Below are 16,266 nucleotides of genomic sequence, written 5' to 3' on the forward strand. Positions count from 1 at the left end.
AGGAGCGAGGAGTCCCCGGCGTAGGCGGCGATGACCGAGCACCGACGAGCGAGAAGTCCCCGACATCGGCGGCGATGACCGAGCACCGAGGAGCGAGGAGCGAGGAGTCCCCGGCCTAGGCGGCGATGACCAAGCACCGAGGAGCGAGGAGTCTCCGATGTCGGCGGTGATGACCGAGCACCGAGGAGCAAGGAGACCCTGGCGTAGGCGGCGATGACCAAGCACCGAGGAGCGAGGAGTCTCCGGCGTCGCTGGCGATGACCGAGCACCGAGGAGTCCCCAATGTAGGCGGCGATGACCGAGCACTGAGGAGCGAGGAGTCCCCGGTGTCGCTGGCGATGACCGAGCACCGAGGAGTCCCCAGCGTAGGCGGTGATGACCGAGCACCGAGGAGCGAGGAGCGAGGAGTCCCCAGCGTAGGCGGCGATGACCAAGCATCGAGGAGCGAGGAGTCCCTAGCGTCGGCGGCGATGACCGAGCACCGAGGAGTCCCTAGCGTCGCTGGCGATGACCGAGCACCGAGGAGCGAGGAGTCCCCGACATCGCTAGCGATGACCGAGCACCGAGGAGCGAGGAGTCCCCGACGTTGCTGGCGATGTCCGAGCACCGAGGAGTGAGGAGTCCCCGGCGTTGCTGGCGATGACCGAGCACCGAGGAGCGAGGAGTCCCCAGCGTCGTTGGCGATGACCGAGCACCGAGGAGCGAGAAGTCCCCGGCGTCGCTGGCGATGTCCAAGCACCGAGGAGCGAGGAGTCCCCAGCGTAGGCGGTGAGGTCCGAGCACCGAGGAGTCCCCGGCGTAGGCGGCGATGTTCGAGCACTGAGGAGTCCCCAGCGTAGGCGGCGATGTCCGAGCACCGAGGAGTCCTCGGCGTACGCGGTGAGGTCTCAGCACCGATGTAGCTGACGATGTCCGTGCAGTGAAGTGTGCCCACTTAGTCCTCGAGCACGAAGAACACCGAGGGCCAAGGAGTAACCGGCGTAGCTGGCGATGAAGCACGAGCGGCGAACAGTCCGATCAATTGGTCGGTGATGGAGTCCATGAACCGAGTGGTCAGACCAGTTGATCAGTGGGGAAGCTCGAGCACCAGGTGATTCGATCACCTGGACGATGATCCAGCAATGCAAAAATGTAGAATGGGTAGTACATGACGCACAAATAAATAAACTCTGAAGAAAAATCAGCAATGGTGATAAAATGGCGTATGCAGTTCGCGATCAGTTGGCGTGAAAATATATTTATATTTAATATAAACCGCCCGACCAGTTAGTGTGTAGTTGAGTCTCCAGCCCTAGCTAGCCCATAGTCCATAACGTCGAGCGCGGAGCCCGTGCACGTGTAGGAGGAACAGGCGTGACCAAGGAGCCGCTGCCGACCACCCATAACGCAGAGCGCGGAACCCGTAGCACGTGTAGGGAGGAGCCAGAGACAGGGCCGTCTCTGGAGGCGTCCGAGCATCAACATGACTGTTCAGGGGTTCAGAAAATCGTTTGGAGAGCAAATATAGAGAAAACAGTTCGGAGAAACATTATGGCGATATACGAAGATTGGAGAATATTTAGAAGAATATTAAAGCGTGACTTAGCTTTGGGCGGAGCGTCTGGTCGGCGGCGTATGGCGTTGTCTGGTCGGCGTTGATGGCGAGCACTTGGCGGGCGGTGAGTTGTTGGTGAAGATGACCTCGGAGGTGGTTCTGAGATCGGATCTGCTATTGCGGGGGCTGATGTAGCCAGCGATGAATCGTCGTCGTGGACCAGTATGGATCTCCACGAGATTGATGATGAGAACGTGTTGTTGATTTGAGGTCCATCCGACTCGTCATGGATCAAGCACACACCCCTACCTGGCGCGCCAACTGTCGATAGAATATGCTCGGCAGTCCACCGATGGGTATCCCACGATGGTAGATTTGTTGGTGGGGGTGCGCGTGATTAGAAACCGGATGGTGACACAAGGCGTAGAGACAGCGATTTAGACATGTTTGGGCCGTCTAATCGACGTAATACCCTACGTCCTGTGTCTTTGGTGTATTGTATTGATCTGTATGTAGATCCGATCTGATAGATCCTGATGGATCCCATCCGCTAGGGGACCCCTACCTCTCCTTATATATTCTGGCGGAGGTAGGGTTACAAGTAAAGTAGCCTATTTGGGTTTATACAATGTCTTGCAGTGCACGCCGAGCAGCACTGTGCACGCCTTAACCTTGTGGGCCGGGCCACCCCTGGGGGCGTAGCCCATGTCTTGGGGGCCATACCCCCACAGTTGGGTCATCCACAAGCTCCACCGGATGATCACCAAGCTCCCAATCACCACCAAGCCGTCTAGGTGATGGTGATCACCAAGAGTAACAAGTACGAACTCTCACTTGACCACGACAAGCCTAATGAGAAGGGTGGATGCACACTTTGCTACTCTTGCTTTCACTAATGAGGGCTCTCTTTGGGATTCTCAAATCTCAATCACCTCACTAGGACTTTGCTCTTCTTGGCACTCTCAAAGGTGTTTCTTAGCTGTTGGAATGAGAAAAAGTGCCCCCACACACGAATGGAGGAAGTATTTATAATCATGGCTGAAAAACGAACCGTTATGTGCCTCTGTGGGGTGACCGAACGCTCCGGTCATGTTGACCGGACGCTCTGGTCAGTTCTCCCCAAACTCTAGTGTTTAAGATGTGACCGGACGCTGGACAGCGTCCGATCAACACTGACCGGACGCGTCCGGTCGTGATTTTCCCTCTCTAGAACCTTACTGGAGTCGACCGGAACCTAGGACTCAGCGTCCGGTCACTTCACCTCTCAGCGTCCGGTCGCACCAGACGATTTCACCTTGATCAAATGAACTGATCGAACTCTGCGCTAGCGTTCGGTCATCCCGGAGCCAGCGTCCGGTCAGTATTTGACTCTCCATTCACTTCCAACTCTCGATCATATGTTAATGAAGTTTGTTCCAATGGATCTAAGGGCTTTTTAGGAGCTACCTAGTGCTAGATTTAGCAAGTGTGCACCACATCTAACTCACTAGACTCACTTAGGTCAAGCTACCCATCCATACCCCCCTTAATAGTACGACCAAAGGAAAAACAAAGTCCTAAACTACTCTAAGTGTCTCTTCCACTCCAATCGACACTTAGAACTAGTCCATCCTTAACCTTGTCGTTCATCCTTTGAAAACCAAAACAATTTTCATCGTAGGGGCATGACCATAATGATAGCCCAATCGATCTCTATTACCATGACCTAACTTAATTGCCTCTGCAAAACACACGTTAGTCATAGTAATCACGTATTGTCATTAATCACCGAAACCCAACTAGGGGCCTAGATGCTTTCACCTCCCTCCTCCCTGACTTGTTCATGACACCATTCACACAGTTACCTTTAGTGATTTGGTCAACCCAAATCTCACACAGTTTGCCCATATTTTCTTCTGACCAATTTCCCCTGTCGACTCTATCCTAAACGATGCATAACAAGGATACGAACATATATTACGAAGACGGTAACAATCAAACTGAAAACCAAACTATGCAGGGTTCTAAAAAATTACCGGGATTGCAGCGTTCGGAAAGATCTCATCATCATCAGCATCCAAAGGGTTGTTGACATCGAAGTTGTCTTCCGCAACAGCTGTACTCGTGGGTCGTTGACGTCCACCGCGTCTCCTGGATTCGGCAGGCGCGCTGGATGCAGATCCAGACGAAGTGCGCACGTCAGCGGTCACATGAGGCAACGGAGGTCCATGACCACCATTGAAGGATGACGACAAGGCGCGAGCGGCTGTGGTGCCTCCTCCACCGCCACTACGAGCCACGCGTAAGCCGAGAGTACGACTGCCACTGCGAACGCGAACGGGAGGGGAACCCATGCCACCGTCGGTGCCTCCACCTTGCAGGTTGGAGTGAAGGAGGTCCTCATAGCCCGCCATTCTGGGCCACTCTTGGCCATGGGAGTTGAGGTCGAGCGTCGCCATGCCCGCCCAAGGAGCATTGATGCTGCTCGAGCCCAAAAAGGGATAAGCCGCGTCATTGATGTTATCGTAGCCGCTGGCGGGGGAGAACGGATTAGGTTGGAAGAAGAAGTCCCTAGTGCGGTCGCCATCGCCGTTCCCGTTGCCTTCAACGTTGTAGCGTCCATCAGCGAGGTCGGGGAGGAGGACCTGGCTCAGGGCGGTGGCTTAGGAAGAGCTAGATCTGGGGCCCGAGGAGGAGGAGCTAGATCTGGGGGCCATGGAGGAGGAGCTGGATCTGGTCGGCCGTGGAGGCTCAAAGCGAGAGCGGCGACGACGGCTGAGGTGGCGTGCGAGAGTGAGAGCGGTGGGCGGAGCTAGGGTTCGTGCGGAGGGAGGGAGTGAGAGCGGTGGGGAGTGACTACGGGGAATGGATAGAGTCCGAGCGGTGGGGTGGGTGGGTGCAGGGGTAGTGGGCATCCGGCTCTCCCCCCACGCGTTTTTACAAGTTTTGGGCCTCTTGGGTCCCAAATGCCAAAAGCTTTGAAGCCCCACTTTTGCTGTTTTGGGTACATGGTGTTTAGATCCATTTTGTAAAAAGATAGGCTAAAACACTAAAATTTTTGGCAAAATTGGGGAACTAAACACCCCCTAAGGGGGGCCAGGGCTCAGGTTGGCCGACATTGAGCTCCGCCAATGCAAAAGAAGTCTACGATGGGGTTAGTTGGCCGCATATTTTATTTGAGTATAGGGTCCATATTGGTCTGGGGCTAGGCATTGACGCCTAGGTGGAAAATTGAGTTGAAGCATTGTGTAGAAGTGGAGGTTGAAAGGACGTTTCAAACCTCGATATACTACGGGAGCTCTTAAGGGCGCGTTTGGTTATTTTCTAGATGTGGCCTGGCTCGCTCTGACGAAGCAGGTTGCCACCGGCTAGGCTTTGCAGCTGCAATACCAACTTGTTTGGTTCATGTATACATGCAGCCAGGCCACGAAGGGAAGGCGTTTGGTTGCCTGCAGCCCACAACTCTTGCTCTCACACAGCATGCGTGCGTGCGCGCCCATTGGCACCAAGCGAGCCGGGCCCCGGAGGAAGGGGGATTTTTCCAGCACACCCAAGCTTACCCAGCATACTGCTTTTGCATCGCTCGGGCCTAACTAGGGGGCTAAACCAGGCATCCAATCATGCGTCGGCTGCATCATTGGGTTCTGGTTGGGACGAAAAAATTACAAAAATGACACTCAAAAGATTGACTCATTGATTATAATGACATTCGGGTGGATGATAAATGGATCCATCTATATCTATGAATATGGGTTCAGTGTCAAATCTATAAACGACTGATGTTTCGAGTCCTATTTTTACAAATCGCCCGGTTCGGACATGATGCAGGCAACCAAACACCCCAAAATCAGTGGCCCGGTTAATCCCACGGAGGCAGCCAGATCAGACCGCACACGGCGGCAGTCCCCCACCCAAAAACTTTGGAAGCCGATACCCGCGAGCGCTGAGTGCGTTGCGTCATGCGTGAGACCCGGAGCCGGAGGTGCGTCTGCGGCGTCGTCACGCCATGCCGCCATGGTCGCGTACTCGTGTATGCTTTGTTTTTGTTTATGTCCCTGAGATCGCTCGATCTGATAGGCCCCGAGTCTCTGATGGGTCGCTTTCTCAGCTCCAATTTGTAGGGAGACAGTTTGTTTTCTAGTAATTGAGAATCTAATAATTGAACAGTTGCTTGGTGACTGTGGCGCTATTTGTATCTGGCACGTACTAGTACGCTTTTTAAAATTTCTGCTGGCAACGTCACAGGACGACACGACGACCACCGTAGCCAATACTTATGTATATAGTAATATACAGGAGGAATCAATATCTATCTTGTCTTCCACATTCTATCTTATCTAGTTTGTTTATGTTTATTTTATTCTATATGAATGACACTTTTGCTTCCAGTTCCAACGAAGATAATGCTACCCTTCTAGAATCTAAGAGGGATACCTGAAAATTTCGAGATGTGTGAACGACAGCATGTCAGGCAGGGAGATATACTAGTCGATAAAAGAAATATTATATGCTTCTTATGTCCGGGATATACCTCAATATTTTTCAAACTTGATCTCAGCTAAAGAAAAACAGAGTCTTCATTTTGCTACATTTGTCTAAAGCACGAAGATATTCTCAAAATGTTAGGCCACTAATAAAAATGTCCAGAGTGTGGCTATTATAACATTTCCATTTTCTAATATTGTTTTTTATATTGAACTCATACAATCCTTTTTTTCAAAAAAGAATGCCGATCCATCCAAACTACCTCTGTCCGTAAAAGAATATAACTATGGGTTACGTGCCACTTTGAGTGCCTCACGTTTGACTAAGTTTATAGTAAATAATATTTATATTTATGGCTCCAAATTAATTTATTATAAAAATACATTTCATAATTAATCTAATAATATTTATTTTATATTATAAATATTTATTTTTTCTATCTATAACTGGTTAAAGTGTGAATTGTATTATTTTAGGGACGAAGGAAGTACTACATTATTTTATTGTTTTTTTTCTTAGCAACTTTTAGGGCGTTGTTTAGATGCAAAATTTTTTGTGTTTTAGCTACTGTAACACTTTCGTTTGTATTTGATAATTAGTGTCTAATTATGGACTAATTAGGTTCGAAAGTTTCGTCTCGTGATTTCTCACCCAACTGTGTAATTAATTTTTTTCGTCTATATTTAGTACTCTATGCATGTGTCGTAAGATTCGATGTGATGGGTACTGCGCAAATTTTTTTTTAGAACTAAACAGGCCCTTAAGCTCTCTCTGGGATTGGTACCCTGTTGAACCGACGTTTCCATTTTGCCCCTTGCCACGTTCCTGAGTCGTGTCAGCGTGTGGCCTGTTTGACCTACCAGCTCGATTGCTCGAACAAGTCCAGAAGCCCAACACAACACGAAGAAGCCCTCTCTCCCCTCCGCCTGCCCTGAAACCAATCCACCGCCGCTCCTTGTCGCCACGCCGGAGCTATCTGTGTGGCCGCGCCGAACTGCCCGCTTCCCGCTCTCCTCATTCATCACCTTCGTCTCGCGGTCCCGCGCTTATCAGCGAGGCAACAGCCGCCGCCTCCTTCCCCGTCGTCGCGGAGCTATACGGCGAGGCCGGCATCCCCGCCGGCGGCCGCCGCCCGTTCCCAAGCTACCCAGCGCGGATTGATTTCTGTAATCTCTGAGGCGGAGAAGACCACCCCAAGTAGTCCGGGAACCGATTGGGGGTGCCGCCTGGCCGGCCGACGATGTCGTCGAGCAGGTTCTCGCCGGTGCTGCAGGCGTCCGATCTCAACGACTTCATCGCGCCTTCGCAGGACTGCATCATCTCCCTCAATAAGAACACCTCCTCCCGCCGCCTCCAGGTACTGACACAGCTCTCTCCGCCAGGTCTCGTTGTTTACCCTAGTATTTGTGTCCGGGGCGAGCCATGCCCCCATGCGCTGGCTGAGTGCAGTTTGAGTTCACCAGCCATACTTGTTTCGAACCCTGAGATGGTGATGTGTGGGATCATATGGCGAATGACAAAGAAGTAGGAAATGAAATTATTTTGCCTTCAGGTTTCTCATGTTGGTTTCTGTGCGATAAATAGGAAGGGAAAATTTGTGTTAGCTACAGTCGAGCTCTTATTACATTTGTTTTTTTTTTCCGGAAAAATGTATTTTGATTCATAATTATAGCATCAAATGTTATTTTCTCCAATGATGTCTTACATGTTGCTCCAATTGGTAGGAACCAAATTATGACATGTCATGAGTGGACATAGCATCTTCAGATCATCAGAAATCTCATGCCCATCTTCTCTCACGCCCGCGCACACACACTAAACATCATGTTCATTTTGTAATGCCAAAGGTGGTTCTCTGTAGGCATTAAGAATACCAAATACCTTGATCTCAAAGTTTTACGATGAAAGGATAGCCTAATACTATTTCCCCCTCTTGTACCAAACTTGAGCAGAATAACACCCCTACCTGTTACAGAATAGACTCCTGGCAGCATAGCTTCACCATAATTTGTATCTATGCAAAAACGACTGTTTGTGTGATTCAGAAAAGAAATTTATAGCTTTATTTACTTTTATCAGAACAATTAGTATAAGTGTCACAGCCTACTGAATGGAATCTGCTGCATTAACCTACAACTTTGAAAGTGCTAAGGATATACCCATGTTCATTTATGCTAACAATTAGCTTCACATCTGCATTGTTGGAACTTCATAAGTCAATTCATCATCTACAGCCTTTCAGCAAACCCTTGCCCATATTCCTGACACAGAAATTTTACAGAACAAACAGAAAGAAACTACAGTGAGCTCAAAACCTCCAGAGGACGCAGTCAAAATTTCACTAAAAGACTGTCTGGCATGCAGGTTTTTTTCTATTCTTTTCTTTTCTTTTTTACTCTTCAGATCAAATAAGTAACCTGATCATTTTCAATCAATGCTGACTGTTTTGTCTTTATCTTAGTGGTTGTATAACATCCGCAGAGACGGTTATGCTGGAGAAGCAAAGCTTGGGTGACTTCATTGATCGCATAAACTCTGATAAAGCTGTTATTGTATCTGTGTCTCCCCAGTCAAGAGCATCACTAGCTGCATTCTTCGGTCTTTCTCAGTCACAGGTAATTACATTGGCTTGCCATATCCATTCCCGTCAGAATCATCACCCTGGCAGATATGCTCTTACAAATGTTTCCCACGAGTTATTTATTTTCAAAAAACTAATGCAAGGTTGCCCTTCAATTATGAGAACTAAAGCAGAATGTAACTCCTTTAAATTCAGGTTCTCAGAAAACTGACTGCTTTGTTGAAGTCGATTGGCGTAAAGGCCGTTTTTGACACAAGCTCGAGTCGAGATCTATCTCTTATTGAAGCATGCAATGAATTTGTTTCACGTTATCAGAAAAATCAATCGTCTAGTGGCCAAGAAGCTGGAGCCAATCTTCCAATGATTTCATCTGCATGCCCGGGTAAAATATTTGCTGGGAACGTGACATATGGATACTTACATAACGCAGTTTGGGTTTTAAAAATGCTGTAACCTTGCATGTATAATACTAATGGTTTATCACTACCTTTTTATGCATTTGCTTTAGAAACAAGTACATGATTTGTTCACAAAATATGTGTCACAGCCTCTTCTACTTGCAGGTTGGATATGCTATGCTGAAAAGACTCTTGGTTCATACATCCTACCTTACATCTCATCTGTAAAGAGCCCACAACAGGCAATTGGTGCAGCCATTAAGCACCATGTGGTTGAGAAACTTGGTCTAAAGTTAGTATTTGTCTCTGCTCTAGATAGTGTTATCTTGAAATGAATTTTCATACAGACACCAAAATTGTTTGCCTTCTAAGGTGCCGGCGATGCAACTTGGCAGTACTGTCATATGTTTGCAAAAGTTATAATGCCATAAATGATGTTTTATTTTTAATATGAATTAATACACATGATTTATTGTATGAGTAATTCAAACTTCCCTAATAGGAAACCTGCATGCTCCCACCAACTATCCTATTTTTTTGGTTTAAGAAACCTGTCATCAGGAAATGTTTTGTAAAATATAGCAGTGGCTCGCTGATGTAGGTCATCCTTCCCTTTCATACACTTAGTTAGAGCCAGCGACTGAGTCCACTTCAGTTTACCCAACAACTTGTATAGATGTTCCACAAGCCCTCAACAATCATGGAAGTTTGTATTACTGATGTATTGTAGTTGTAACCTCCTTTTTTTGGGGTATGTAGGCCGTATGATGTATATCATGTCACTGTGATGCCCTGCTACGACAAGAAGCTAGAGGCCGTCCGGGATGATTTCACTTTCTCAGTAGACGGTAAAGAAGTCACAGAGGTGGATTCAGTACTGACAACTGGTGAAGTGTTAGACTTGATACAGGTTGCTACTTGGTTCTTTTTCTTGCTTGTACTATGGTTGATGGATTTGAAAAACAAGGGAGACACTTATTATGATTTGCATATTTGTGCAGTCCAAATCTATCGATTTCAAGACAGTTGAGGAATCTTCATTGGACAGATTGTAAGGCCATGTGCTTGGTGTTTCATTCTGCGCCTATACTCATTCATCTTCTCAAGTACAGGACTATTAATTAGTTATAATCTGTTTGACTGCTACTTCTGTCTACAAATTTTAGCTAATTTTATTCCAACCACCTGTTGTGAAAAAGAAATCCATGTAATGATCATTTACTGTCTGTATATTATCCAAATATACCATAGTTCGTTTTATCTGTTTGATTAATTTATCTCAGAGCTGACATGTATTTTTTCGTTATTATAACCCAGGTTAACAAATGTTGATGAGGAAGGCCATCTATATGGGGTTTCCGGAGGTTCTGGGGGCTATGCAGAAACGGTCTTTCGCTATGCAGCACATGTAATTTACAAGAGAGAAATAGAGGGTCCTCTTGACTTTAGAATCTTGCGAAATTCAGATTTTCGTGAAATTACATTGGAGGTAAACTCATCCCCTTGATGATCGTGGAAAACCAGTAATTATTTTACCTAGCTGGAGTGAATGTGTGTATAACAATTAGCAAATGCTGCATGTGCTAGCAGGTGGAGGGCAAACCTGTTTTGAAGTTTGCACTTTGTTATGGATTCAGGAACCTGCAGAATATTGTTAGGAAGATTAAGATGGGAAAATGTGAATACCACTTTATTGAAGTTATGGCATGTCCTTCAGGTACTTCGCTATGACATGTCTTTGCATGATAGTTCTAAGTTTCAAAAAACAAGTTCTAAAATGTAGGATGTGGCTCTATGATGCATTTATTACTGTTCTGCAGGTTGTCTGAACGGGGGAGGTCAGTTAAAGCCTGTTCAAGGCCAATCTGCCAAGGAACTTATCCAGCAATTGGAGAGTGTGTACACACAAGATGTAAGCTTCTAACTGAAATCCAACATTTCTTGTACCACCCTCTGTCCTTAATTGTAGGTCGTTTTGGCTTTTCTTGGTACATAGCTTTTGCTATGCACCTAGATATACGTTATGTCTAGATACATAATAAAAGTTATGTAGCTAGAAAAGCCAAAACGGCCTATAAATTTGAACGGAGGGAGTAGTTTATAACACAACTTGCTTATCACTGTGGTGCATCTTCATCCTGACCTCGCTTTGAGTTATCCACATTCATGTAGGGCATAGAGTTATAGATATTTTAGTTGATGCACCGTAGTCATCACTTGAAATGTTACCATATTTATTAGGTATAGATCTTCTTGTTATTCTATTATATTCTCTTCTACGCTTGTAGCTTAGTATACTTTTGTTTGCTTTGGTTGCTTCTTCTTTGTATAATGTTGCTAGCTTGCTACTACCATGCTATAACATCACTTGCTTGCTACCCAGATTTTACTTGTACTGTAATTTTGCCTCTTCCAATAGAGGAAAAGTAAAACCGTGGTTCAATTGTCAGAGCTGCTATTCCATCTCTAGTAGCTTTGCTGAGCTGAACAATATATGATATTCCATGTTATTTAGCCTTCAAATTTTTCTTTTGATGGGATGCTATTTATCCTCTAATTTGTTTCCATAGTTTTATCCTCAAGTGGGAAATATCAAATGTGCTATAACTGCAGAGTGTTTTCTTCCCTGTAATTTGGTAAAGAGTCCTACATGAATTGTGTACCTTATGCGAGTTATGTTCTTCCACTAATTATGTATCTTGTGTACCAGATATCAATATCCGATCCTTTCAGTAACCCTATCGCGAAAAAACTATATGACGAATGGCTGGGGCAACCTGGTTCAGAGAATGCAAAGAAGTATTTGCACACAGAATATCACCCAGTGGTGAAGAGTGTGGCCTCACAGTTACAGAACTGGTGATAGAGGTTTCTTGTTGCACCAGGAATTCCTATGTTCTTCAAGAGCCAAGAGGGACTTGCAAACAGAGCAAACATGGCGACCTGTCCATGCTAAGAAAATACTGACCACATAGGAATGAAAACTTGCTCAAGTTTTTTTTTTGGCATTATAGCAAAGAAGTTTTGTTAAGCTCTAGATTGTCAGCTGCTTTCTAGTTAATGTTTTATGCCGCCAAAGGGAAACGAGAGCTAAATCGCAATGTGTAAAATGAACGAAGTAGGTCTTGACGACCTTTTCATTGTTTGGTGCAATCCTTTGGCGCAATTCTTCTTCTTTTTTTTGGTAAGGAAGAATATGCGCGCTTCGTTGGTTACCCGTATCTGTTTATAAATGCTCGCGCATAGCAAGGGAATGAAAAACATACTCCCTCTGTTTTGTAATATAGTATATTTTGAGATTTTAAGACAGATTAAAAGGCAACATAAAAGATGCATGTGCTTTTACTTTACTATTTAATCAGACATATCATTATATGATTAATGATGATTAGTTGATAAATGATAAATATTTAATGTAAGACTGTTTTCTGTCTCCTAGATCTTACATTTGTGATACAATTTTTGAATGCTTGTATGCGCTATATTAGACAAAGGTAGTAGGAATAGAAAAAAAAACATAGGAAAAATAAAAGTGTAAATATTTAATGTAAAACTATTTTCTGTCCCTAGAATCATTTATATTTATATATAATCTTTGAATGCTTGTATGGGCTATATTAGATAGAGGTAGTAGGAATAGAAAAAAGGACGTAGTCAAGGAAGATATGCGTAGTGGCAAAACTAAGGAAAGCAAAAGCGCATGGAAGGAATAGTAGATGTTTGGAACATAGGCATTTATAATATGATGATAAGAGGCACTCAACACATAATGCCGTGGTTGTGTTGTTTTAGGACCTGCTATGCACGAGCTATAACTTGGAGTGGTATGGGTGTATGGCAGCATATGGCTGGCGTGAGCAAGCTCGCATTGCATATTGGCTTGGCGCCTTGGCTTATCATTCGTTCTCCAACTGTGTTAGCGGCAACATGCCTCGGACTTCCACGAAGACGAGAGTGAGTTTTTCCATTCCTGTGAAATTGCGAAGAGTCTACAGCATTTCATGTTTCGTAGAAAAGGGAAGAGTGTTTCCTGTGTTCCAAATAGTATGCTTGATTCCCTTTCCTCTGTTTCAGTTTTCTTTGAATTTTCTGTGAAAACCCTCGATCCAAACGGCCCTCAATTCATTTGGAAAGATCTATAGCATGAGACCTGTCTGGGCCGGACGCCTTTAAAGGCCCTATCTTGAATAAGGCATCTCCAATTTCCCTCCTCTGGGAAGGGCCGATTTGTGGCTTAATGGGCTAGGTACCTGATCACCTGACCGATCCACAATTGAACGGACCACATCGCTTGCTCGTTCGATCTGATGGATAGCAGGTGACGTGGTGCTACTGCTATCGGATACTCCATTTTAGTTTAAGATTCAATGTATTCAATATATAGAAGATTCCTTGTAGCATACTCAGAACACACATGGTTGAAGATGAAGCCGGACTCCACTTCCTTTTTTTTTTTTGGATAACTGACTTCATTAAATTTCAAGAGCATCTTACACTTAGGAGGCTAAAAGGCTCCTTGATTACAGAAATGCATGCATCCCGAGCAGGGCATGAATCTTTAAGTGCTGTGTCGAGTAGAAGTGCAACTGAAACCAGCAGCAGTGGACCTGTAAGCCTGATGTGCTAAGGAGTGTGCCGTGGTATTTAGGCTTCTCTGAATTTTGTGAACTCTGAACTGATTTCCCTCCAAGGTTTTCAGGACGCCTGCTGTGAGGCTTTTAATCTTCCAATGTAGAGGGTTGGAGAAGCTTGAGGAGTTATAGAAGTTCGCCATTGATTGGTTGTCTGTGAAGAATGTTGCATTGGTGAATCCAAGTTGCTGAACTATTGAGGCTGCTAGTAGTAGTGCAGCAGCTTCTGCCATGAGGACTGAGTCGACTGTAATGTGTGCCTGAACAAACGCCAGCAAAGTTTGTGGGCCGCTTGTATTGATTATGAAGACGCCAAGTCCTGCTTTCCTTGGGTAGTTGTTGCTGTCAGGCATCAAGGATGCATCACAGTAACATCGTACGCCAGGAATGTTTGCTGTAAGTAGATAGGAGCAGTGGTAGTTGTCTGCTTTGTGTTGGTGAAGGTGTCTCTGTCCTTGTTGCTCTGCTGTTGGAGTCCCGGTGGCCGGTGAGGGATGGAGTTTGGCGTTGACCTGCATTGGAAGAGACCATACTAGAGACCATACCTTAGTAATGATGCACCAAGCTCTGATCTCCTAATGCCAGATGCACGAACGAAAATCCCCTTCCTTACTTCCTACCTAGGCATTGGCAAACAACAGAAGACGTGTGATAGAAAAGGCCCCTAGCTAACCTGCATGATGCATCCTCTTCAATTCCCACCTAAAACCAAACAAGAACACACCAACTTTGTTTAACTTATAGTCAAGAATACATTTGAACGGCCGGAGTCGTCAGCCTTTATATGGTTCCTATTGCTGTAGACCCAGAGCATTCCACACAGGCTAAAAAAAGAGCATTCCAACACTATGGCCAATACCAACTGTTACAAGCTCGTTTTACTAGCCTTAGCACTAGTAGCCCTTAAATCCATTCCAGTTTCTACACAGAGGGTGATCAACCTCAAATTTGATGTCCTGAATGGACGCATTGAAGACCTCTACGACATGCTGAAGGTGGCCCTTTGGGAAGGTCAACCTCAAGCTTTTCAATTGGGCGTGGAGGGGCACCTTGTACTCGCCCCACAACGCCGAAACAAGAAATCGCCGTCCGACCCCATGATTCATTTCCAACTTACCGGCGAGTACGAAGATGAGGCGACCATCTTCATAACCGTGGACGACCTCTCCATATGTGGATTTGCAAATAAAACAGGTGACAAGTTCATTTTAGAAGGACAAAACAATTTCTTTCCCGATGGCGAACATGTACTCAGTTTTGGTAGGGAGTACTCTGAGCTGATCCGTGGTGGCATTGGTCGGCTACACACCGTAACTCTGGGAAGGCGATCAATGCTCCACCGGTTGCATGCCCTGTCCTGGCACAATCCGGAGGTGGGAGATCTGGAGATTGTCAACAGCCAGGCAAAGCTTGGAGTCTGCAGGTTTGCAATGATGGTGAGTGAGTCACTCAGGCTCACCTCCATCCGAGACTCCTTCGCTCCATTGTTTGATCTAGAGAACTTTGCCTCTCCCGAGGACTGCGAACTCGTGCAAAGTTGGGGTGACATTTCGAAAGAGCTGCTGAAATGGAAGGCTTTTCATTCCTGGGATGCTGTGAACAAAAAAGCTGAGAAAGATCAACATCTGTGATGCCACGACTGCGCTCCAGAAGGTCGGCGTGATTCTTCGCAAATTCTGAACAATACAACTTATGTATCACACCTTTCATAAAAGTTTAGCATCCAAGGGGATATGCCATGCAGTTTTTATATGGCATTGTATTTTTCTTTTTCAAAGTTAACATGTACCGGATCGGATAACATTATAGTAATACAATCCAACTTATATTATGTGTCATCTTTCACCCAAGTTTAGAATACCGTGTGTTTAATGCCGGCCGCGACACTGTATCTTTTTGTTTCAAAAATACAATATGTACTGCTGCCTGTGTTTGCTATACATACAGTAAGTAAATGTTTTATGTGTCCTTAGCTGATCTAGAAGTTGTATTATTGCAGATATTAGTGACATGCTATTTCCATACCTTCAATTGGCCTTGACTATTTATATTTGTAGGGTGAGGAGGTCTTACCCCGAGTACAAGTTTGAATCCTTAAAAAATCATGTGAAATTAAAAATTTTACTTGGACGTGCCCAAATTCCAGCTTAGTGTAGTTTGAAAGTCTGTTTGGCCAGTTCTCACAAGTAAGGGTTTTCCAAAAACTCATAACTCTCTCGGTCTGCACTGTAAAATGGATGTTCTGTACCTGTGTCTGTGTTTTGAATATCTCTATGAGAGCTACACAATTATGAACTTTATTTAATTTGTCGTTATCACTAAAGATGGGGTTAAAAACCGGCTAAGCATGTTTTCGTAGACATCCGATTTGGTTGTCTATATTATGAAATAATTAAGGAAAAGAAAAACAAAGGCTACAGTACAGTATAGTCTAAATATTGTGGGTACCGTGGTTATCTCATTACAAAGTCGGTGTGACACTGCACATGTAACCTTCTCCAGTTGGTTAGTTCTTTGTGACGGAAGCTGCTCATCCGGATTCAAGTTCTTATCTTAAAATTAAAACGAGTGCTCGTATTTTGTTATATTTATTTCATAATTTAATAGCCTGGTCCAACTCAGTTCTTCGGAGATGTTTACAGAGGTAAGGTGAGCATA

General features: G+C 45.3%; 2 protein-coding genes across 2 annotated transcripts; both read left to right on the plus strand.

Annotated features, from left to right (window-relative positions):
• The first annotated feature begins 6,854 nt into the window (after positions 1-6,854).
• On the plus strand, positions 6,855-12,323 carry LOC136476545 (protein NAR1-like). Its single transcript, XM_066474425.1, has 11 exons — positions 6,855-7,355; positions 8,280-8,362; positions 8,460-8,613; positions 8,775-8,961; positions 9,143-9,269; positions 9,737-9,887; positions 9,979-10,028; positions 10,295-10,466; positions 10,568-10,694; positions 10,798-10,889; positions 11,688-12,323. The coding sequence occupies exons 1-11, from the start codon at positions 7,239-7,241 to the stop codon at positions 11,838-11,840; spliced, it is 1,413 nt and encodes a 470-aa protein (XP_066330522.1). The 5' UTR covers positions 6,855-7,238; the 3' UTR covers positions 11,841-12,323.
• A 2,133-nt stretch (positions 12,324-14,456) lies between these two features.
• LOC136453523 (60 kDa jasmonate-induced protein-like) lies at positions 14,457-15,239 on the plus strand. Its single transcript, XM_066454086.1, has one exon. It carries the CDS (start codon positions 14,457-14,459, stop codon positions 15,237-15,239), a length of 783 nt encoding a protein of 260 aa, XP_066310183.1.
• Positions 15,240-16,266: the final 1,027 nt, after the last annotated feature.

This window comes from Miscanthus floridulus, chromosome 1 (assembly GCF_019320115.1).
Source record: "Miscanthus floridulus cultivar M001 chromosome 1, ASM1932011v1, whole genome shotgun sequence".
Lineage (NCBI taxonomy): Eukaryota > Viridiplantae > Streptophyta > Magnoliopsida > Poales > Poaceae > Miscanthus > Miscanthus floridulus.

What these genes read in the sequence shown, in the direction of transcription:
- LOC136476545 (XM_066474425.1), top strand. Translation starts at nt 7,239, where the DNA reads ATGTCGTCGAGCAGGTTCTCGCCGGTGCTGCAGGCGTCCGATCTCAAC. An exon ending in AAAGACTGTCTGGCATGCAG is followed by an intron (nt 8,363 to 8,459) that starts GTTTTTTTCTAT and finishes TCTTTATCTTAG; the next exon opens with TGGTTGTATAACATCCGCAG. An exon ending in GAATCTTCATTGGACAGATT is followed by an intron (nt 10,029 to 10,294) that starts GTAAGGCCATGT and finishes ATTATAACCCAG; the next exon opens with GTTAACAAATGTTGATGAGG.
- LOC136453523 (XM_066454086.1), top strand. Translation starts at nt 14,457, where the DNA reads ATGGCCAATACCAACTGTTACAAGCTCGTTTTACTAGCCTTAGCACTA.